Raw genomic sequence first — 22,100 nt, 5'->3', positions numbered from 1 at the left:
CCTTCCCCCGGCCACAGCGTCACGAAGGGCTGTCTCAGCGCACGCTGCGCCCTTACCCCTGCGGGACGGGCCTGCCTCGACGCTGCGGGGCGCGGGCAGGGAGCCGCTTCCAGCGCAAGGCGGAGGCGACGACAGCTCCCGCCTCCCGCTCGCCCGGAAGCGCCGCCGCGCGCGCGCGGGGGCACGTGACGCGCGGCCGGCCGCGCGTCACGTGGCCCCGCGCGCGCGCGGCCGGTCGCGCGGCAGGCGCTCCCGCCATGGCGGATGGGGCCTCCCCGCCAGAGCCCAGGGACTGGAAGCGGAGCCTGCGGGCCCGCCTGGCCGCACGCAGCGCCCGTGAGTGCCCCGAGGGTGGGCGGGGCCGGGGCCGCCTTGGCGCCCGCGGGGCCTTGCGGGGCTCGGCGCCTCCGCCTCCCGCGAGGGGCTGGGGCGTCCGTGTGCGCGATCGGCCCGCGGGGAGCGCCGTTACCGTTACACGAAGTGGAATGTTCGTTCTTTAAGCTGAAGTAAAGTTTCGTCTGAGTAGTTGTGTTTCTTGAAAGTTAGACAGGCGTGTTTTCCCTCAAGCAGTGAAAGCAACTGGAGAAAAGAAGGCTCCGAGGAGACCCTGATAGCTGCCTCCCAGTCCCTGAAGGGGCTACAGGAAGGCTGGGGAGGGACTGTTCACAAAGGCTTCTGGTGATAGGACATGGGGCAATGGGCGTAAACTGGAGAGGGGCAGAGTTAGACTAGACATAAGGAAGAATTTCTTCACTACGAGGGCGGTGAGGCTCTGGCCCAGGTTGCCCAGGGAAGCTGTGGCTGCTCCATCCCTGGAGGTGTTCAAGGCCAGGTTGGATGGGGCCTCGGGCCACCTGGTCTGGTGGGAGATGACCCTGCCCATGACAGGAGGTTGTGAACTGGATAATCTTTAAAGTCCCTTCCAACCCAAACTATTCTATGACTCTCTGATTCTAAGCAGTGTGTTTCCAGACACTGTTTAATCTTTGGAGATGATAACGCCTTGTGTGTAGTGTGACCTGTGCTGAGCAGCTGTCTCTTCCTCTGTAATCACCTCTGTTTGGAGACTTCCGTGTCTCAAATGCAAGATTGGGCAGAGATGGAGCCAGCTCCAAGTTAGCAAAAGTTTTGATTGTTGTGAAGTTCATAGTAATGCTAAAATTAATCCTTGAAGTGTAATAGAATATGCGTAAAATTTCTGGGAAAATTTATGTGTATGCATGTAAGTGGGAAATCTGTTCTGTCCTCAGCTCTTGTCTCGTTGCATGCAATTGATGGAGATCACTCCCTCATGTTGACCAGGCCTTGCTTTCTAAAATGAATCTTGGAGGCTTTTTGCTGGCATTTTTTGGTATTGCGGCAGTCCTGTTGCTGCTGTCACCAACATTACATAGGAGAAGGTGGGGTTGTGCTGCTGCTTGCAGTCAGCAATGCCTTAAAAAAATGTTACCCTGATGCTGCTTTGTCAGCTGCCCCCACCTGTCTGTTACAGGTACCCTACAGAGAGTTCGGAGGGTGCAGTTACTGAGAGAGGCACTTTGTAGGTAGTCAAACACAATATACGTGCAACATATTTGCAGTATCTGTTACACTATTTACCCAGTAGGCCTGTCCTCCATTCACTTCTACCTCATATTTGTGTTGCCGAACAGCATAGCTGTAGAAGCCTCAGCATTAATGCTCATGCTAAAGGTGTTAACTCCTTTTTTTTTAAAAGCTCCTTGAAATGTTAAAACTCTGTTTGGAGCACAGCATGAAAATTCTTTTCTGTGTTAATCAGCCAAGAAGAGCGAACAAGAGCTAAAAGATGAAGAAATGGAATTGTTCACAAAATATTACATGGAATGGAAGGGAGGAAGAAAAAGTGGCAATACGTCATATACGAACATACCACGGTTTTACTACAGGGTAAGTGAGGAATCCAGATGAACTTCAACAATAGCTTCTTCCTGTGTTATAAAAGGAAGTTGTGCTTATTCAAAGGAACACTTCAGCTTCATAGGCTTAAGTAGATTGAAATCTGAATGATGTGGATTGCTAAGTGTAATTTTTTCTGAACAGTTGTGGATTTCAGCAGTTTCAGACGATTGCTAAGCAGCATATCAAAGGCCACAAAATAGTTTGCTAATCAAGCAGTAAACCTGGCTGTTTACTAAAGATAGGAAATCTTTCTCTTTCATACCAACTTCCTATTTTAACTAAATTTTGACACACTAGTGTTATAAATACACATGTTACTGTTTCTGTGTAAACATGATGGGTTGCTGCTTCATGAAAAGTCATTGGTCTTGCAAGATGAAAGACAGCGCTGTTGCTTGCATCATTGAGCAGAAACAATGCTTGGTCTGGTAACTTATGTGCAAGATGAATCAAATTAGGGTAGAGGAATTATGGGAGCACAAGTTCTACATCTTGATATTGCTGGCACTTGTCAGCTTGACTGCTCAGCTGCTGTCTAACCTTGCATGGTCCTGTGTTAATTGGAATAGTGAGTTTCTGCCAATTAAGTTCTCGAGTACCTGTGTTTTAGTTGGTGACTACCTATACAACTGTCCGTGTTCTGGTAGAGCTGTACAGTTTGCATGTGAACACCAGCAGAACTTTCATACTAAGTTTTCTCACATCTGTTTTGTTGGCCAAAACAAGCCCAGTAGACATTCACACTTTTGAGAGTCACACTTGCAACAAAATAGAAAGTGCTTCCCTCTCCTGAGTAAAAACAGTAGCAAATGCGATTTATGTGTTAGCCCTCCTATCTTGCAACTGTGGGAAAGTGCTTACTGGATGGGTTATCAGGTATGAGGTGGAACAGTGTTTCATGGTAAAAATGTCCTGCTTCAAATAAATGTTTCAATACTGAAATAGTTTGAGGCAGTATGCAAGTATTATCCCTGTAGAGGAGGCAGATAACACACAGCATTGTGGAGGATAGTTTATTTTCTGTCTAGTGTATAGCTTCATCAGAGTGGGTGAGTCAAGACTACCTTAGAGTACTTGCTAGATATGTAGTTTTTGAGTGGTGTCTCTATACAGAAAATTAAACATCACAATGTTTCTAGCTGCCAGCTGAAGATGAAGTCTTGCTTCAGAAATTAAGAGAAGAATCTAGAGCGGTCTTTCTGCAAAGAAAGAGTAGAGAGCTGTTGGATAATGAAGAGCTGCAGGTAAGAAGATATTTTTTGTGTCTTATGATGGCTTCTGACAGATTACTTCCTTCTGCAGAGTCTGATTGTCATCCATCTGCCAACAGACTCCTGTGGTAAGGTGCTTTATGTTTAGGCTCATTGGCTGGTTATGAAGTACTAGCTGAAGCTGAAGTGCTGCATAGTCTCAGGCTGGTGATGTCTTTCTTGTTGACCTTTCTTGTAGAAGAACCTTTTTCTTGTAGAACTTTCTTGTTATGAGGACTATATCAATGGCTTCTAGTGTTCAGCATATCCAATAAATTTCCCTAGTGGTCCTACAAGAATAAAGAAGTTCTATTTGTCTCACTTAGATGCTGCGAAGATGGTTGAGTTTACTGCAGTGCGAAGACAAAAGAAATGTGTTCCTAGAAATCCTAGTGAGTGATAGTCCACGTGTATGTTTGGTTAACACCGGCGTAGAGCAGTGGAAATACTGCTTGCTTGCCCTTCTGGCTGAACCAATGATGTGTACTGATTACCTCGGAGAGCCTTGCAGAAAGCTCATTTTTTTTACTACATTTCTTAGATACTCTTTGTTAAATACCTCCCTAACCAAATGTAAATGCCTTTAAAGAATCTATGGTTTCTACTGGACAAACATCAGACATCACCAGTGACTGGGGAAGAAGCAATGATCAGCTATGACAACTTCTTGAAAGTTGGTGAAAAAGCTGGACCTAAGTGCAAGTAAGGCTTTCTTCTCTTGTATGTGCTTACTTTGGCTAAACCTAAGTGGTGCTGTAAATTTCAGCTGCTAAAATAGATGGAAACACTTTAATGGTGAGATAAGCCCATGTCTGTGTAGTTATTGATGCTCTAGTTGTTCTGTGTCCTTGCAAAGGTGTATTGCCCTGCATCTGTGAGGGAACTGTTGATAGAGATGCCTGCAAGAGGGGTACTGGATCCTTTTGAAGAAGAAATTATCATCGGCCTGGGGATTTTTATGTTAGTGGCCAGTAAATAGCACATTTGGTATTTAAAGAGGAAATAATATTTGCACTGATGTTGACCAACCTTCCCTAGTAATTTCTGATGGAAGATTTCTTACCGGATATTCTGTGTACATCATACAGTGAAGATTCTTTCTTTATGCTCCTGTTGAAGACTGCTGTGAACATAGCTTTGTGATTGAGTTTTAAGCAGAAGCAGATTAGTTGTTAGTACTGGCAGTTCCTTTTATGTGCATATCATTGTAGTGGATTAGAGACTACCAAGTCTATTATACTACAGAGAAATTAAATTGAATAAAAGCTCTCAAAGCTTCCTCATCACTGAAGAGTCTCATGAGCAGCAAAGGCAGCTGCTTTTTATCAAGTTTCTTTGTTTTCTTGAGTTTCTTTTTTTGCTCGTTACTTGGTAGGATCCCACTCAGTGGTCATTGAGTAGCAAATTGACATCTTTGAATACACAGAACACATTCTGTATTGTTAAAGCAGTGTTTTAAAGTGTCTAAATTATGGATCTGTGAATACAGTGTAATTGGATGCATAGAAGAAGCTTTGTGTTTATATTTTACAGGCAGTTCTTCACAGCCAAGACCTTTGCTAAGTTACTCCATAATGATCCTTATGGGAGGATATCTATCATGCAGTTTTTCAATTATGTCATGCGAAAAGGTTAGTTGATGCTTCTTCTATGTTAATGAGAAGTTATTTTATTTTCAAGGCTGTTTTAAGCTGTGTTAGTGACTTGCTGGGGGATCTAGCCTGTGACTGCTAATGCTGTTTTCCTGGAGGCTTGGGATTTTTTCTGGTTACTAGGAGGTGGCAGTTCCACCCTACCTCTGAAATCCACCTCTCCCCTCATCCAGAGATATCCTTGATCACTTTGTTATATATATTGTCATTCTGATTTCCTTTATTCAGGCTGTGCTGTGAAGAGCAAAACAGTAAAGTTGTGGCAAGTGTGATACTAACCACTTGGACTGTCCAGTAGATTGCTTTGTTTGCTGTTTTTTTCTAGAGTGTGGTATTTTCTAACACTGCTTTTCACTATAGCCTTACCATGTTTTCAGCGATTGTTTATTATAAATAACCACTTGGGCTGAAAAATGCAGTAATGCTCCCCCTTCAGGAGGAAAGGTGTTCGACTCTTTAGGCTTTGTCCAAACAGGTCAAACCTAGTAAAAATGGCTTGAATCACTTCAGAGGGTGTATGTTATATACCTTTAAACTTCAGCCAACAGGAAAACAGCCTCACTGTACAACCACTGTCATCTCTTTGTGACACTTAGTCTGTCTTGACAATTGCCTTGAAGAGATTTATATCAGTATGAAGCAGAGCTTGTATTTCATAAGAAGAGCTTTTAAACTGTCTTCATAAAATGAAAGTTAAATTTAATGTGGAGTGTGTAAATAATAGTTTTTATGCCTAATCTTTACTCCATCTCTATTACTGTGCTTTAGCAGTGTCCTCATGCACATTGTCCTGAAAATTGCTTAATTAACATGCCTTCTCTGCAAAAACAGGTGCTTGTGTTATTCTAATTCTTGTGTTCAGGAGTGAGGTCGGGACCCTTGGCTGCAGCTGCAGTGTGTCGTGCTGCACAAGGGGCTGTAGCAATCTGATAAGTAATCTGTATGCTGCATGGTACAGATGTTTTTAATGCAATGAAAATGTGCTCCTACTGATATCTCTAGTTCAGGGAAAGAGAACAAATCTGTATGATTCCATGTACCAAATAATATGTGGTGTCTGCTTAGTTGCTTCTCGCATCCAGTTATTATAAGGCAATCTTGGCCCATCATGTATTGCCAGTGACTCTTGCTAACTTAGAGACTGAAATGGCATTTCTAAGCAGAGCTAGTGCTTGTTGTGGTTTTGCTTAAATCTCAGAAAAATGGGAAAGAGAGAGAGGCACTTAACATCTAACAGTGTCTTGTGGGCTTTGGAATAACTTCATATTTTGGTGAGGCCTCAAAACCCTGCTAGGTTTCTTGCACTGTGATTCTGTTTCCTGTTTTACAGTATGGCTTCATCAGACAAGAATAGGTCTCAGCTTATATGACGTGGCAGGACAGGGCTACCTCAGAGAATCAGTAAGTAAGTTCTTGATGAACTTAAAATATGTCTGTACTCAAATGACAGAGCATCAGAAAGGCTCCATTTTTCTTCTAGTCTTACATCCTAAAGGCTTGTATCATAATCTAGATTTGGGGTGGGTGCATTTGTTTGGATTATAACCATCTATATTCTAGGTGTTTGGTGGGAAGAGTGCTGCTAGTCTTTTCAACATATGGATAATCCTCTGAAAAAGGGATGGTAGATAGCAAGGTTTCATGTCATCAACACTACTAGATTTAGTAGGATATGGTAGAAATCATAAAAATGTATGGCTAGAGTGGGTCTGGATTAATTATTCTCCTGTTCTAACAGGAGTTAATATTATAAAATAAGAAAATTCTAGTTGCCACTACTTATAAAGATCTATTAAAGAATATTCAGCAATAGGATAATCCAATTAGGAGTTACACATTGGTATTTGAAAAAGGTACATTTGAATGCATTTATATTTACATGTAAATATCATGTACTTTGTTACCATTCTGCTTTATTTTTAGAACATATCAGTCATGGCATCATAGTTGCATGTATGTGGCCTAAGATTTCTTGCACGGAGACAAGTTTTTTTTTTTTGGTTGGTTTCATGCTCTATCCTGCATTGTTGCAGGATTTCATTTTTAACAAAGTGTACTTGAAAGCCAGGGTGGAATATAGCAAACACATAACAATAGAAAAAGATAGTTGAAAGCTTGTGTTCTTTTCTTTCTTAATTCTACAGGATTTAGAAAACTATATTTTGGAACTCATCCCTACTTTGCCACAACTGGATGGTTTAGAAAAATCCTTTTACTCCTTCTATGTCTGCACAGCAGTCAGAAAGTTCTTCTTCTTTCTGGATCCTCTCAGAACAGGTAGACCCATGTTTTGAAATTCTAAATATATGGGAGTATTTTCACTTCTTTAAAATCCTTCCACCAAAGCTACTTGTGATTCAACGTAGTATATAGTTGTGTTTGTAGGCTTTCATTCATCAATCTTGTATTTGAAGATCTCCACCAAAGACCATGAGTCTTTATGTGGGTCTAACCTACTTCTACAGCTAATCAATCTTAATAAGATACCTATCAGCTGTGGTACTAGAGATTTTCATCCTAGTGCATCATTATCAGTAGCTAATTTTGTAAATGTTTAGAGTCAATAGAAAGCGTAGCAACTAACAGCAGAACTGCTTGGCAGAACATCCACAGAGCTGTGGAAATGCTCAAGAACCCTTATTGTGATGTGCTTCACTTCTCCTGTGATTGTTTGTGTGCATCACAAACTCATTGGAAAGGTTTGCAGTTATGGCTGCTAATCCTTGTTATAGATGTGCTCCCTCGGACAGCAGTTTGCTTCTTCCTGTGCTCTTGATTTAAGCCACAAACTGCATGTGTTTTCAAGATCTAGCTGTGCCACTCAAAGACATCAGAGTTGCGTGGGCAGTAGCCTCTGGCAGAGGTAATTCCAAGCATGTAGAGAGGGTGTGTGTGAAGTTATAGTGCCGTTATTTTGCACAGCTGTTTGTGTCTGTGCACCTGTTAAAGCTACGCCAGAAATGGTGCATTCTCCCAGCGTAGCTTTGTGTCACATCTGTAATTTCTGAACATGCAAAAATGTCACATCACCTAAGAGACCATATTATTTCAACAAATATTTTAAGGGTTATTTCTTTGCATTTGTTATTTTATGGTTTGAGTTGATGTTGAATTCTCACATTTTTTTTATTCCACTTTTCTGATCGTCAAGGCTTCAGGATAACACTCCTGCAAATATCTGTTCAGTTGTTTTAAAAGTTATTTTTATTTTATCTCTTAAATTACAGCCTTGTCCTTGATGCTAGAAGATAGGGGGGGTGGGGTGTTTTTTTTTTAAAAAAGGCTTTTTTTTTTGTGCTCAGAATACTTCTTTCTGAAGTAGAACCACCTATGTGAGAACAGCCAAATGGTTATGTTGGCTGAGTGACTGTTGAAATGTGTTTTCCTTTTCTTGCTGCAGGGAAGATAAAAATACAGGATATTTTAGCTTGCGGCTTCCTGGATGACTTACTGGAGGTAAAGATCTCTTAGCATATACTATAGTATTTTAATTTACTCTTTCTGAATTCTAACTTTGTTTCATTTAGTTAAGGGATGAAGAACTTTCTAAAGAAAGTCAGGAAACAAATTGGTTTTCTGCACCTTCTGCATTAAGAGTTTATGGTAGGTTCCTTTATATGTGAACCCCTTTTCTTTCCCCTGTTTTCTCTATGCCTCGTATGACTTAGTTACATTCCTAACATTATTTTTCTCTGGTTTTGTGTCTTTCAATCTTCACAATAACTTGTCTTTTCAACTCCTGTATCTATCATTTCAGTGTATCCTCTCGACCTTACAGTTTCCGTTCTCCACTGTTGCCCTTTACTGCTGTTTTATCCACTGTCATTTTGTGCTTGTTGCACAAGGTACAAGATTCTTCTGTAACCTTATCTTTCTGACTGTTCTGTTCAGGGTTTTGCATCACATTTAGCTCTTTTTCATACTTCGAGCAGAGCTATGTAAAACAATGTTTTTAGTCTTCTGCTCTTTTCTCTGTGTACACAGCCTTTACTCTCGAGCCACTACCTTAGAGTAGGGCTACTAGAACCTCGTTATGGGAATCCCACTCCCACTCCCTCATTTATGATGCTGTATGAATATTATTGTTATCTAGCATATTCCCACTTAACCACATTAACTCTATGATGATAATTAAAAAATGGTTTAAAAGATGTTATATTTTCTTTCTCTGTTGAAATAGTTCTTTGCTGATACAGGGAAATGATGTTTTGCCCTCTGTCCCCTCCATAGGGCAGTACTTAAACCTTGATAAAGATCACAATGGCATGCTCAGCAAAGAAGAACTGTCCCGGTATGGAACAGGGACTCTGACCAACATATTTTTGGACCGTGTGTTTCAGGAATGCTTAACTTATGATGGTGAAATGGTAATTGCATATTTTCACTCTGTTCACAATATAAAAGCTTTGGCTTATTGAGACAGGCAATGTCTCATAATCAGTATCTTTAAAATAAAGAGTAGCTTGAGGTAAATTAACTTTTGTTTATCATTGTGCACACAAATGACTGTGCATCAAATTAGAAAATTAATTTTCTAACATCAAGGTAATTGCAGCACGGCTTAAAGACAAGTTGCTTGTTTTGAAAAGCGGAGATGGTACAAAATCCAGACAGCTGAAGATAAAGATTCTTGTAGATCTAATAACAAAGTGCATGTTGAAAATATGTATAGATGCAGCAGTGATTTAGTTATATGTAATTCTTTACAGAGAACCGAAGACAAGCAGCACACTTGAGACTACTGCAAGTTAATTAAGCTGTCTACTTCTTCATGAAGGCAGCAGTGTTTTTTGTCTTCAGCTTTCCATAGCTGTAAAAAGTGGGCAGTCTAACTGAATTGGAGTTAAAATAAAACCTTGTGTCTGTATTTTATTTTGAAAGTGTTACTTGATGTATTGCTACTCTTATTGTCTGCATTCAGATGACTCAACTTTAAAATTGATGAATTACACATTCACTATACAGTCCTTCAGCTGCCTAGCAGTTTTTCTTTTTGTAGAACCAGAGAATCATTGAGATTGAGAGGGATCATCTTAGTAGTGCTTTGCTGGACTTGCTGCAGTAGGTTTGTGTATCTTTTTTATGGGGGAGACCAGAACAGGACCCAGTGCTCAGATGTGGCCTAAGCAGTCCCAGGTAAAGAGGAAGGATCAGCTTCCTCATCTTTCCAGCAAGGCACTTCCTGGTGCAGCTCAGGATGCTGTCAGCAGCCTTGGCTGCAAGGGCACGTTGCTGGCCTGTCATCAACTTTCTTGTCCATCAGGACTTGCTGCTCTGCCTGCAAAGCTGCTTTGTGACTAGTCAGCCCCCAGCATGCACTGGTGCATGGGGTTATTCCTCTCCCAGTGTAGGCTTTCGCATTCCATCTGTTGAACGTGATGAGGCTCTTGTCAGCCCATTTGTCCAGCCTGCCACATTCCATCTGAATGGCAGCACAGCTCTGGGGTTTGAGGTGGACAGGGTTATTCTGTACATAAGACCGAAGGATTTCTGTCCTTGTCACAACTGTATCTTGATTGGGAAACCAAGAATTGGTACTAGTGAGAAAGAAAAGTATGGTATTTATTTGTGATGTCTACGAATGCTTCTACCACATGATTTGCCAAACTACCTACTCTGGTCTAAGGATTATAAACTTCAATTGACCATATAGTTAATTGGTAACTGTAGCCTTACTGCTACTGTACCTTTAATTTGGAGTAATGAAAAGTTTTTATATGGCTTTTCTTCACTAGCTAGGGATGTCCAACAGTCTAAAGATGTATTAAACATTGTTTTAAAGTATATGTAGTATGTTTAATTTGGATCTCTGCTTGGAATCCTGTTGTACATATAAAATGGCAGTAGTCATCAAATGCTAACTTTTCTGTTCGTGTTGGTGGTAGCAGCCATTTTCTGTTTCACATTGCCATTTCAGAAAATAGACTGATCTCCTACAATGAAATAACTGCCAATTATAAAGTTCCTGCTTGCAAAATCAATTTAGAAAGAAGACTGTAATAAGCATGATTGTGTCTACTTTTAGGACTATAAAACCTACCTGGACTTTGTGCTTGCATTAGAAAACAGAAAGGAGCCTGCAGCTCTGCAATATATTTTCAAACTGCTTGATATAGAGAACAAAGGATACCTGAATGTCTTTTCCCTTAATTATTTCTTTAGGGTAAGTCTCTTTTAGCAGGTAGGCCATTTTCTGTGTTTATAGTGTTATAGCCTGTGTGCTTCTGCATGCAGGTCTGCAGGGAATCACTTTAAATTACCAGTACCCACTGAGAGGCTAGTAACTACTTCTAAGAAGATTTAAAATATTAAAAAAAAAAAATTGCAAAACTTGGAGAGAATTCAAAAGGCACTTTCAACATTTTATCTGTAGTTGAAATTAACTGTTTTGATTTTGATTAGGAAAAATATTTATTGATTTTTTTTAAAAAATAAAATTGTCCTAAAATTACCTAATGATCACATATTAAAATGTCTTATGATAGTTCTAATTGATTATTGCCCATGGCTTTAATTTTCACTGTAATCCTAAAATTCGGTGGAAAAAATGAAAACAACAAAATACAGTGATGGGTCTGTACAGCTGTGGGATTTTTCATTCACTGTATTGATTGCAAAAAGCTTCTTGCATTTTTCATATTCTGTGTTTTTGTCTCTTGCTGTCAGAATATATTTAAAATAAGTTTGGGTTTTTTTTTAGTTATTGTTAAAATTAACCTAAGGCTTGTAAGGTCTTCCTCCAAATTGTGGTTTGTGTGTGCGTGGTTTTGGGCTTTTTTTGTGGCGTGTGGTGGTTTTGGTTGTGGGGTTAGATGTTTTGTTGGTTTGTCTTATTTTCTTTAAAGATACCTTGGGTATCTTGGAAGAGGAATGTCATGCAGTAAAATAATATTTTTGCTGTGGATGATTTAGGGAGAGTTATGAGTGTGATGCTTTTTTTCGCATACAAGATCCCTTCAGTGGTATCTATTCAGACATAGGACAAACACTTGAATTTTCTTTATGTGGATCTTTGTATTATTACTGTAAAAATAAAGAGTGTCATTGTACTTAGCCGTATGCTCCAAACATGATGAACAGGTTACATAATTCATTCAGCTCAGTAAGTAAAGCATTTAGGCTGTCTCAAGGCATAATCTATATTGTAATAGGTCTCCAGTTGAACATTATCTCTGATACTGACTACAACCATGATTTTGGGAAAATAAGACTTCTTATATGGAAACCTTTTCCAAAAAGGAAAGCATTTTTAAAACAAACAAACAATTGCCACAACTTTTTTTTGCCTTTTAGAGCCTTGGAACCATAAATAATTAGGGGTGGAATGGACTTTTGGATGTCACCTACTCCCACCGCTTGCTCAGAGTAGAGCCAGTTTCATGGTTAGGTCAAGTTGCTCAGGTCCTTGTCCAGGCGAGTTTTGGGTATCTCCAAGGAGGGAGACTCTGCTGCTTTTTTGGGCAAGGTGTCCCTGTGCCTGACTACCCTGCCTGAGAAGACTTTTCTTTCCTCACCCCTTTTTCCCTCTTTGTCTAATTGGAATGCCTCTTGCTGCAGTTGGTGTCCACTGCCTCTTCTCCTTAGGTGTTGTGTCTCCAAGAAGAGTTTGGGTGTGTTGTCTCTAACCTCCTGCTAGGTAGTTGAACATAGTAATTGGATTTCCCTCACCACCTCAGCTTTGTGGTCTCCATGGGAATCAACTACCATCTCAAGCCTCTCCCTTAAGCTGTGCTGTGCTTTAACCTGACAAGCATCCTGATAGTCTTCTAGTGGGTTCCCACTGGTTTATCAGTATTGCATAAAGGGAAGTCCAAAGCTGTGAGACTGCATCTGGAGGACTGTTCAAGTGTTGAGTCAGGAGGTACAATCACCTCCCCAAACCTGCTAGTTGTGCTTGCACTAATTCATCTGCCCTCGTCACTACAGAGGCACTGTGCAGGTTCTTGTTCAACTTATTGTGCACAAAGGCTTGTGCACCCCTGCCTCACTTGGGGAAGAGAATTGATGGCAAGCAGTGCCATTAATGCTTTGTCACAGGGCAAATACAGCTTCATATCCAGAAGTGGTGAAGTTTCATACAATGTCAGTATAATACTGAACTACCTGTTCCTAACTTTCCTTATGTTTCTAGGCTATTCAGGAACAAATGAAAATCCATGGACAAGAACCAGTTTCTTTTCAGGATGTCAAGGTTAGTTTTACTGAATAGAGCACTACATGAAATATTTGAATAAGCATTTCCCAATTTACTTACCTTCTATTGTAGTTTCTAGGTTGTATATTTATCTGCAAAGTAGTAGAGATAATCTGACTTGTCCTACTCATAGGTTTGAAGATGTGTTTCTATTCAGCAGTTGCTCTTTAAGAAATCTGGTATGGAACTAGTAGTTTCCTTACTAATAGACAAAGTATCTGTTAGGTATGTGTTGCTGTGCCTTACACTTGAAGATAAGTGGTATGTCTGTTTTATGATTCAGAATCATCCCTTGGGGGGAGGTGATGGGACTAGTGACTAAAGAAACTTGTCTATAAAACTCTTATCACTGCCTACTTTACATTTAACAGTTTCAGTACTTGAGGGAAAAAATAAGTGTAGGAGCTTCTACAAAACTTAGCTCATACAAGTGACCCAAGTTTCATGTTGCCACTTGGAGGCTAAAGCCTCCCCAGAAAAGCAAATCCTTATTTGAGATGTGATGTGGGAGCTGAGCACATTGCTCCTCTCTGTAGCCAGTTACTGTGCTTTGTATCTTAAATAGTTGGGGTCTTAACGGCTTTTTTTTTTTTTTTTTTTTTTTGGTAAATTGATGTGGGTGGCACTAGCTACCCAAAGATCATTCTGTATAAGATATAAACTAGTCATTATTCTGCTTGTTAGTGTGGTGTTTTTTCCTCAATTGTGACTTCTCTTTCATAGGATGAAATCTTTGATATGGTAAAGCCAAAGGATCCTTACAAAATCTCCCTTCAAGACTTAATCAATAGCGGTCAAGGAGACACTGTTACCAGCATTCTGATTGATCTGAATGGGTTCTGGACATATGAGAACAGAGAGGTCCTTGTGGCAAGTGATAATGACAGCGCTGCTGATGTTGACGATATGTGACATTGAACAGGAGCAGCCTGTATCCACAGAGATATCTCAATCTGATGCACCACTCCCTGGACGCTGGAAATATTCATTATCTGAATCAAAGCCTCTTCCGTTTTACTTCCCTCCCCTCCTGCTGCCCCCATATAATATTAACCTTGGTGCATACAGAAATTGTGGAACTTATTTCTGAAACAAAAAAGCATGTGTTGTTTAAGGGGTAAAAACTATCTTTCTTATTATTTTAATAAATATTTTTGGACTTCTTCCCTTCCTACCAAGCTCTGTTCTTATTTGAACACTCTATTCTAGAATGTGAATTTGTCCTGAAAGTAAGGATATAGTTCTTGGTGTCTGATTCAACAATGGCCTGTATCTGCTTAGCCATCCCACATCTCCCCCTGCGTTCCATATGGCTTCCTCTAACGGAAACACGGTTGAGCATTCTGTTGTAAAGGCAAAAGTCTTCAGTAAAAATAAAGAGCTTGGGACTTTCTTCTCTATGGGTCCAGCTGCAAGTGTCTTAACAGAAAAGTACATAAGTTGTAGGTAACTGCTCAGTCACTTCAATAGTTAAGAGGTTCATTAACAGAAATAAAACTGCACTAGCTTTAGGACTAGTTAAAACTGATCCAAACACTAGGCTTTCACCAACTTAACCTCCTGTGCAAGTGTTTTATGTAATTTATTTCATTACACAGCTTTGCTATAGCAGTAGTTAAAACAGTAGAATTTTCTTTCTTTTCAACAAAGCTGTGGAAATGCTTGAACTTTTAGATAAAATTACTGTTGCACCAGGCCAGAGCTGGCTGCAATCCTGCACTATTTGTTATCTGGAGGTAGTGGTAAACACACTGAGTATGTTAACAAGTTCTCCATGGGCTTGTAAGGAGGGGTTGGGCTAGGATGATGTCTTGGATTTCAGTGCTTGAATATTCCACCAGGATGTGTGACTCAATAGGAAATATGAACCAGCACTCCTGTGTGCAGGCAGTTGCAGACCACACCCTTTTAAAGGAAAAGCCAGAGCCAACTTCCAGTTCAAAAATTATATTAATATAAAATAACTAATTAATGCATTTACAGAAAAATTAAACCATTATGAAAGTAAACCACTTTCATACAGCTTGCAAAAAACTGAAGGATTAAGTTAAGGCACAGTGAGTAAGACAGTATTTTGTACAAAGAAGTTTAAACCCAAGGCAGTGAGAGAGTTTCTTAATGCAACAGAGAGTAGGGAGGGGAAGAAAAGCCAACCATCCTTCAGCTGCAAATGCTTTGCTCTTGAGCTGTGTGAGGATTTCTGTCTTAGACAGTAGAAGAGCTCCCGGTAAGCTGTTCTCCTGTGTATATCCCAGCTATTGAACCAAACTCTCCCTTGCAGAAGTCCAGGGCTAAGGATTGATTTAACACAGCTGCCTTAGAATTCAAAAACAGGCAAAGAACAGAGCATCCAAACAGACCTGATGACTGAATCCTCCTCAGAAGTTTTTTTGTTTTTTTTTTGTAGTGCTGGAGTGCCAAGAGCCCATAGAAGAAGGAATTTGTGCTCTACAGACCAGTAGTTCAGTTGGTTGTCTGAAATAAATACATAACTGGAAATTTAGTAGCCAAGTTACCTGGCCTCTGATGTTACCTCAGGCTCCTTAGCTGGAGCCAAGGCCTGCAACAGACACAAGATGACACCCAGCTAAGAATCTTGCTGAAGGCTGGCTTTGAAACTTTTTTTAGAAGTCTCAAGGGCAGCAGTAATGTCTCCCATGGTAACTCGGGAAGGTTCTCTGCTCCTTTTATCTACAACGATTCTCTACAGAAAATGACTGGGACGCTGACATCTGATGATTGTCAAAAAGTAAACCATTCACCTTTTAAAAGCTAGAATGAGAGCTACTGCAGTAAAATACCCTTAATCGGTATTGTGGGCTACTTAAAAGCTCTGGAGTCACCTGCATTTCACTTAGACAAAAATAAAAATTACTATTGTTGCAGTATCACAACAAAGTGTTTTGTTTATTTAAGAAAAAGAAACAGTCATTAAGTTTGGTTTTGTCTTGTCTAGTTATTTATGTATTCTCTGCTAGAGGGGAGGAAAAAACCTCTGTAATGGCACATCCCTTACTGATGATTAAACAAATACTCCATTTAGGTTAATCAAGTATACTCAACTCAGGTTACCTATGTCCCAAAAAGTTGTTGTAGGTCTAGGTGGGTACCACAGGGAGTGTCCAATGCATTCAATATGATTTAGCAAGGCTCTAGGTTATTTCCCGGAACTATTCAGAGCATATAAAGGAATATTCAAGCAGGTGAGTGTCTTAATTCTTAGACTTGGTGTGAGAACATCTTGCACTGATGCTAGCTCTGGATTTGGCTACAGCACTGCATGGAGCAGCTGCGCCCTATTAGCCTCCAGGAGCGCTGGTACTTGTTAGTAAGGTCTGAGGGGTGTTTACAGACTCCTTTAAAGTCATTTTTTCTTTTTTTAATAAAAAAAGTAGTCAGCAGACCCTTAAATCTAATTAACATTAAATCTAACATTTTCTCTTGTGTTAGACAATAACAGAAATAAAATACATGCATACAATAGTAACAATAAATAGGAGAAATCAGATGCTATTAAAATGACTCGTGAGTTACAGGACATTGATTCCTATTCATCTATTCATAGAGAGCTGAGTTGCAAACAATGTGCAAATCAGAACTAGGAAACGGCACTGCATCTGCAACCCCCAGGGGTGAGACACAGGGCAATTCAAAGAAAAGACATTTTTTGCTTAACACATAAATTAGCTCACACATTCAATTTTAGACCAAATGTTTGTAGTGCAACTTTGTTTTTAACTGAAGTGCCAATCTGGCAGAATGCCTCCGCCTTTATTAGGCAGACAGACTGAACAGACATAGCTCAGCTCTCTCCTGATCAATAAGAATGCTAGAAGTTGTATTTTACTGAATAAGCATAATCCTATTTTTCCTGCTTCTTATAGCCAGATTGTGACACCTGACACTTCCTATTTCCTACATTATACAGACCTTTACACTTAAGGAGGGACAGGAACTGCATCTTTTTTATCTTCCCCAACAGACTGTCCATCTCCCTCATTTTCGAAGTTTACATTCACAAATGAAGTGCATGCTGTTGCTTCAGGCTGGTCTGTTTGGACAGGAGCCTCAGCCTGTGCCTTGTTCTGCTGTTCCTGATAACGTCTCTCTGCTTCTTCTGACATCTTGTTTTCCTGTTGCTCCTCTTCCTCCTGAAAACAGATCACCAGATTCATAAGCTACTGTTTACCACCTAATTACATTCACTTTAAATCTTTCTATAAGAATATCCCAGTTCTTATTACAAAGCAAGGATATGTGTTTTGGTAGAAAGCATTCACTAGCTGATCATAGAATGAGGTGTATTCCAGAACAACCATTATGGGAAAAAAAAAATCACTGCAAGTGAAGGATTAAACTGTGTTAAATAAATACAGAAAAAATGTCACGTGTCTAGGAAAACACTTCTTAGTTCATAGGAATAGTGACGGGTCTATCTTCTTGAAAACTTTCAGCTCTTAATAACAAAAAAATAATAATAAAAATAATAAAAAGCTACCAAAATTAAAAAAAAAAAGCTTTAAATGTTTTTCATCTCTTCCAAACAAAGATTATTAAGGGTTTTTGTGCACAAAGCGCTGGCTTCTTATCAGTCATTTCTAATTATGGTTTAGAACAAATGGTAACATCATGTTCAGTTTACACTTGACACCTCATTCAACGAGTTTTAGAGTTGGAAAATATATTGCTAGCACCCGCCTCTGTACAGAGCTCCATCCAACTTTCTCACACCCAGACTTGAAAATGCATTGTACAAGTGAAACAAATAGAGCAGCAGCCAGGATCCAGCCAGTTCTGAGACTGAGGAGCTGGTGAGAAAAGGCTGACGGATAAGCAAGCACTAATTGCGCCTCAGATGAAAACCGAATGTGAGCTCAAATAGGGAAATAGGGAAAGGGAAGCTGGGAGAAAAAGAGTTCAAGAGCCCTATCTCACACACGTACCTCTCTCTTCATTCTGTAGTACTCATCAATGGCATACTGGTATTTCGGTGTGCTTATCCCCAGAACAGATGCAATCTTTTCCCCAAGGAAATCACACACTAAAAAATAAACACAGGTTTATATACAACGAGTACCTATAAGAAAGTTCTTCAGCACAGTAATATTTTAAAAGGTATTATCTTTCCTGAATGGTTTTCCACAGTCCTACTTCACTCAAAAGACAAAAATCTTCTAGGCTACCTGTATATAATTATTAGCTCAATATACTAATAATTGTTTTTTAAGATAAAGAATGAGCAAAATAAGAACATAAGATATCAACAAAAATATAGATGGTGATAGTGTTTGCTTGAATTCTACTAGTTTTAGCTTTGGATCTAGGTTTGTTTTTATCCTTTAACTGTACTTCAACTAAAGATTAAACTTAGACAAGAATACATGGCTACCAACTGTACTGGCACTTCAGTCTAATGGTACCATTAACCTAGAGAGTTATGTTTTGATATAATAGACTTGCAGAATGGTTTAAGTTGGAAGAGACCTTGAAGACCATCTAATTCCAACCCCCATGCCATGGGCAGGGACACCTCCCACCAGACCAGGCTGCCCAAGGCCCCATGCAACCTGGCCTTGAACACCTCCAGGGATGGCGCAGCCACAGCCTCCCTGGGCAACCTGTGCCAGTGTCTCACCACCCTCAGCGTTAAGAAATTCCTTCTTAGTTCTGGTCTCTGTCCCTCTCCAGTTTATAGCCATTTCCCCTAGTTCTATCACCACAAGCCTTTGTAAACAGTTCGTCCCCAGCTTTCTTGTAGCCCCTTCAGGTACTGGAAGGTCGCTACAAGATCTCCTCAGAGTCTTCTCTTCTCCAGGCTGAACAACCCCAACTCTCTAAGCCTGTCCTCGTATGGAAGGTGCTCCAGCCCTGGACCCATTCCAACAGCTCCATATCCTTCTTATGTTGAGGATTCTAGAACTGGAGACAATACTCCAGGTGAGGCCTCACAAGAGAGGAGAAGAGGGGCAGAATCCCCGCCCTTGCCCTACTGGCCACACTACTTTTGATGCAGCCCAGGATATGTTTGGCCTTCTGGGCTGCAAGCACACATTGCCAGCTCATGCTTCTTGTCAATCAGTACCCCCAAGTCCTTCTCCGCAGGGCTACTCTCAAGCATACTTCAAGCATGTATCGATATATCCATACTTCAATTCAGTAGCAGTTTTAACAATGTTCTGTGTTGTGTACTAATGTATTAATAAAATACTTAGGTTTCAGCTGGCTCAGTTTTCAGGCTAGAGGCTACATGCAGTGCTACTCTGCTAAGTCAGTGACGATGGCTACAGCACTGGTTCTTGAGTAAAGGCAAGCAAGAAGTCAAATATATTGCACTTCAAATTGAAAATCTGCCCCAAGCATACAAACCAGTTAGTCATCTTAAGGGTAGACAGGTTAGAAGATAGCAATTGAATGTCTCAAAGAATATTCACCGTAACTAATTCTACAGATATCGTGGCATCCAGAACTCTGCACAAAAGAGCAGTTCAAATTACAAATATAAGAGGCAAGACTGAAGTGACAAGAAGGAAGTACTGATCTTCAAATTTGTAAGAGACTTCTCAAAAAAGGAAAGCAGTATCCACCTTTCTGTATAAAAAACAGATATGACAAGGAATAGAATAACACTGTACATTAGAGAAAAAGTGTTTCTAAAAATAATGATAGGTTCACTAATAGAATAGACTGCCAACAGTTTTAAAAATACCCAAAATCATAATAGAATGACAGGTAGAATGAAAGGAACTCCACAGTATTTGTCAAAAAAACCCAATAAAGACACTTTATACCTCAGGAAGAACACAGACTAGGATATGCGTTTTTAAAACTTTGCAAAATTTGATGAGGCTGACAGGTCAAATAAACTTCTGTGCAGTGAGTTTAAGACTTGTGGCAATAGTCTTTCTCATTTTTGTTTATTTTGTAACCTCAAAAATCTGTTGCAAAGCACAAGACTAGATGTGTTCTTGGAATAATTTCTAGTTGCCTTCTTCATAAGAACTGTAAGTTTAGTTACTCCAATTTTTTCCAATAACATCACACAAAGTGGTTCCAATACAAAACCTAACAGAAAGATGATAGAATCCCTTGCCAACACCGCCCTATCACCATATAGAGAAAAAGGGAGAAAAAGCGTTCAGCAAAAGGATATTTCTGGTTTGTTCTACCATTCAAGAGTTGTTGATTGAAAGCAAAACAAAAAAAAATAGTGCTTAAGGCAAGTTGATCTCCACAGATTAACACAGAGGTTCATTCATGCTGTTGAAAAAATGGCTGGAAGCTCACAAAGGTTATGTACAGTCTGTCAAAGTGACTCCCAGTGTTCCATCACCGGTTTACCCAAGAATTAAATAAAGCAATACCTGATAAGGTTGATGTGGCAACTCGCAGCATGTGAAACCACAAGTAGGGTCCCCACGTGAGCGTCGTCTGTAAGAACAAGAGTAGTATGAATACGTACAGCTGTGTGTTCATGGCACGTAGTAATACAGGTAGAGTAGATTGAGTAGAAAGATCTGCCACGTTTCCTGTTTGCCAGTTACCACAATATTTTCACTTTAATATGTGTCTAGACAAAACATACGGAGCAAAGTACCACTGTAAGATATTAACATAACCATGGTTAATGTCTGGGAACATTTGTTTCACTGTTTTTTTTTTTCCTAGACTTAGGAAATGACAAGCATCCAACTTAATCCCAAAGTAGCTCCTATAATGAGAAAGACCTTTCCATAATGTTCTCTTCTTGGCCTAATGTAATTCGGAAGTGGGTTAACCAAGCAGTTCCTTGTTATAACAATGAGAGAACTGCAAAACACTGCTTAAAACCAAACCCTCAAAGTTCTGCTTCCAAGTACTGACAACCAGATATGAATTATCATTTGGAATTACACATGAAAAACAAAACCAGGAATCATGAGGGAGCGAGGGTTACTGCGGGTCTGAGGGAGTAATGGCAGACAAGATGGGCCTGGAATTAGGAAAATAACGAGAAACACAAAATGAATAAAAGAGGGCATACAGTGGGGTCACCTCAAGGATTTGCACATAAAGCAAGGAAGTCTCCCCAAAGTGCCTGCACTCTAAGGTATGCAGAGTGGGAAGTAAACATGAGGAATTAAGTGATCTGTGTGCAGCTGCTGGGGTAGGATCTTGTTGGGATCCCGGAGATGCAGTGGATAGCTCATGACTGGAATGCTAGAGTGGAGGGATTCAGACTCTTTAGGAAGTATAGGCCAAGGAAGACAAGAAGCTGCCACTTGCGTGACTACGGTGTATTCACCACCACAGAAGTTCTGCAGCTGCAGATAAACTGAAATACTTACATATAGGAATTTATTGCTAAAAAATGTTTCATAGTTACCATTTTCCACTATCTAATAGATATCTTTACAGGATAGGCAATATTATTGTAGACAACACAGCTACAGAGACTAGTCGGTACAGCCTCAGTACGCACGTACGCAAGCTGCTATCCACAGTTTCCAAGCAGAGCCTCTACAAATCAGTGCAGCAAGGAATCATCTGTCAAGCCAGAAACTCAAGTTGGGCAGGCTGAAAACAGCCAGATGCTATATATTTTTTGGCAGTGGAAATGGAAAATGTCCTGCCAAGGTAAAAGTGTAAGCAAAACCAGCTGCTGTCCTGCTTGCACAAAAGCTCCTCCAGCTCGTTGATTACACGCTCAGTTGGCAGACAGGCTAACAACAATCCTTTTAGAGTTTGTTCAGTTGAAGAAGTCAAGAAAAGTGCTGGAAAAGCTTGTTGTCACAGGTGCAAATAATGGCACTGATGAGGCTCTGTACAATCCTCCATAACAAGGTGACAAGGTTAAAAAGCATTCCCACAGAGCACAGGACAAACAAGGGCCCGCTGTGTGGCTATAAGCAAGAAGCGGTAAGAGCCCACTGAGCATCCAAGAGTGAAAAAGTCAAGCTGAACTTCAATGTGACACAAGTAACTCAGAATATACTAATGTGTTTATGGTAACAAATGCAGGGAACATCTGAGGCTGGGCAGACACAGAGGTTCTAACTATTTCTGCTGTTCCCCCACCGCAATTCAAAATTGGTTTGGGATGGTAGG

The 22,100-nt window shown here is 40.2% G+C and overlaps 3 protein-coding genes across 5 annotated transcripts in view; 1 reads left to right on the top strand and 2 right to left on the bottom strand.

Moving 5' to 3' along the window:
• Positions 1 to 600, bottom strand: part of PRORP (protein only RNase P catalytic subunit) — a 56,032-nt gene extending 55,432 nt beyond the window's left edge. For both annotated transcript variants that reach the window (XR_011337546.1, XM_069858443.1), the window contains exon 1: positions 470 to 600. The gene's annotated coding sequence lies outside the window, so the exon portion shown is untranslated. The remainder of the gene's footprint in view (positions 1 to 469) is intronic.
• PPP2R3C (protein phosphatase 2 regulatory subunit B''gamma) lies at positions 233 to 14,188 on the top strand. Its single transcript, XM_069858447.1, has 13 exons — positions 233 to 336; positions 1,781 to 1,908; positions 3,060 to 3,164; positions 3,760 to 3,872; positions 4,704 to 4,801; positions 6,153 to 6,223; positions 6,967 to 7,099; positions 8,223 to 8,278; positions 8,350 to 8,425; positions 9,053 to 9,189; positions 10,848 to 10,985; positions 12,954 to 13,013; positions 13,740 to 14,188. The coding sequence occupies exons 1-13, from the start codon at positions 258 to 260 to the stop codon at positions 13,926 to 13,928; spliced, it is 1,383 nt and encodes a 460-aa protein (XP_069714548.1). The 5' UTR covers positions 233 to 257; the 3' UTR covers positions 13,929 to 14,188.
• A 759-nt stretch (positions 14,189 to 14,947) lies between these two features.
• Positions 14,948 to 22,100, bottom strand: part of LOC138721402 (signal recognition particle subunit SRP54) — a 33,314-nt gene continuing 26,161 nt past the window's right edge. Inside the window, exons 3-5 of one of the 2 annotated variants that reach the window (XM_069858445.1) lie at positions 20,378 to 20,444; positions 17,960 to 18,057; positions 14,948 to 17,167 (exon numbers count right to left, since the gene is read on the bottom strand). In XM_069858445.1, the coding sequence (XP_069714546.1) occupies positions 16,955 to 17,167; positions 17,960 to 18,057; positions 20,378 to 20,444 (378 nt within the window). In that variant the 3' untranslated portion in view covers positions 14,948 to 16,954. The remainder of the gene's footprint in view (positions 17,168 to 17,959; positions 18,058 to 20,377; positions 20,445 to 22,100) is intronic. The other variant, XM_069858446.1, reaches the window with a different exon arrangement.

Source organism: Phaenicophaeus curvirostris, chromosome 5 (assembly GCF_032191515.1).
Source record: "Phaenicophaeus curvirostris isolate KB17595 chromosome 5, BPBGC_Pcur_1.0, whole genome shotgun sequence".
Taxonomy (NCBI): Eukaryota; Metazoa; Chordata; class Aves; order Cuculiformes; family Cuculidae; genus Phaenicophaeus; species Phaenicophaeus curvirostris.
Note: the sequence above shows the minus strand (reverse complement) of the source record. Positions and strands in the feature narration are given on the sequence as shown.

What these genes read in the sequence shown, in the direction of transcription:
- PPP2R3C (XM_069858447.1), top strand. Translation starts at nt 258, where the DNA reads ATGGCGGATGGGGCCTCCCCGCCAGAGCCCAGGGACTGGAAGCGGAGC. An exon ending in TACCACGGTTTTACTACAGG is followed by an intron (nt 1,909 to 3,059) that starts GTAAGTGAGGAA and finishes CAATGTTTCTAG; the next exon opens with CTGCCAGCTGAAGATGAAGT. An exon ending in TAACTTATGATGGTGAAATG is followed by an intron (nt 9,190 to 10,847) that starts GTAATTGCATAT and finishes GTCTACTTTTAG; the next exon opens with GACTATAAAACCTACCTGGA.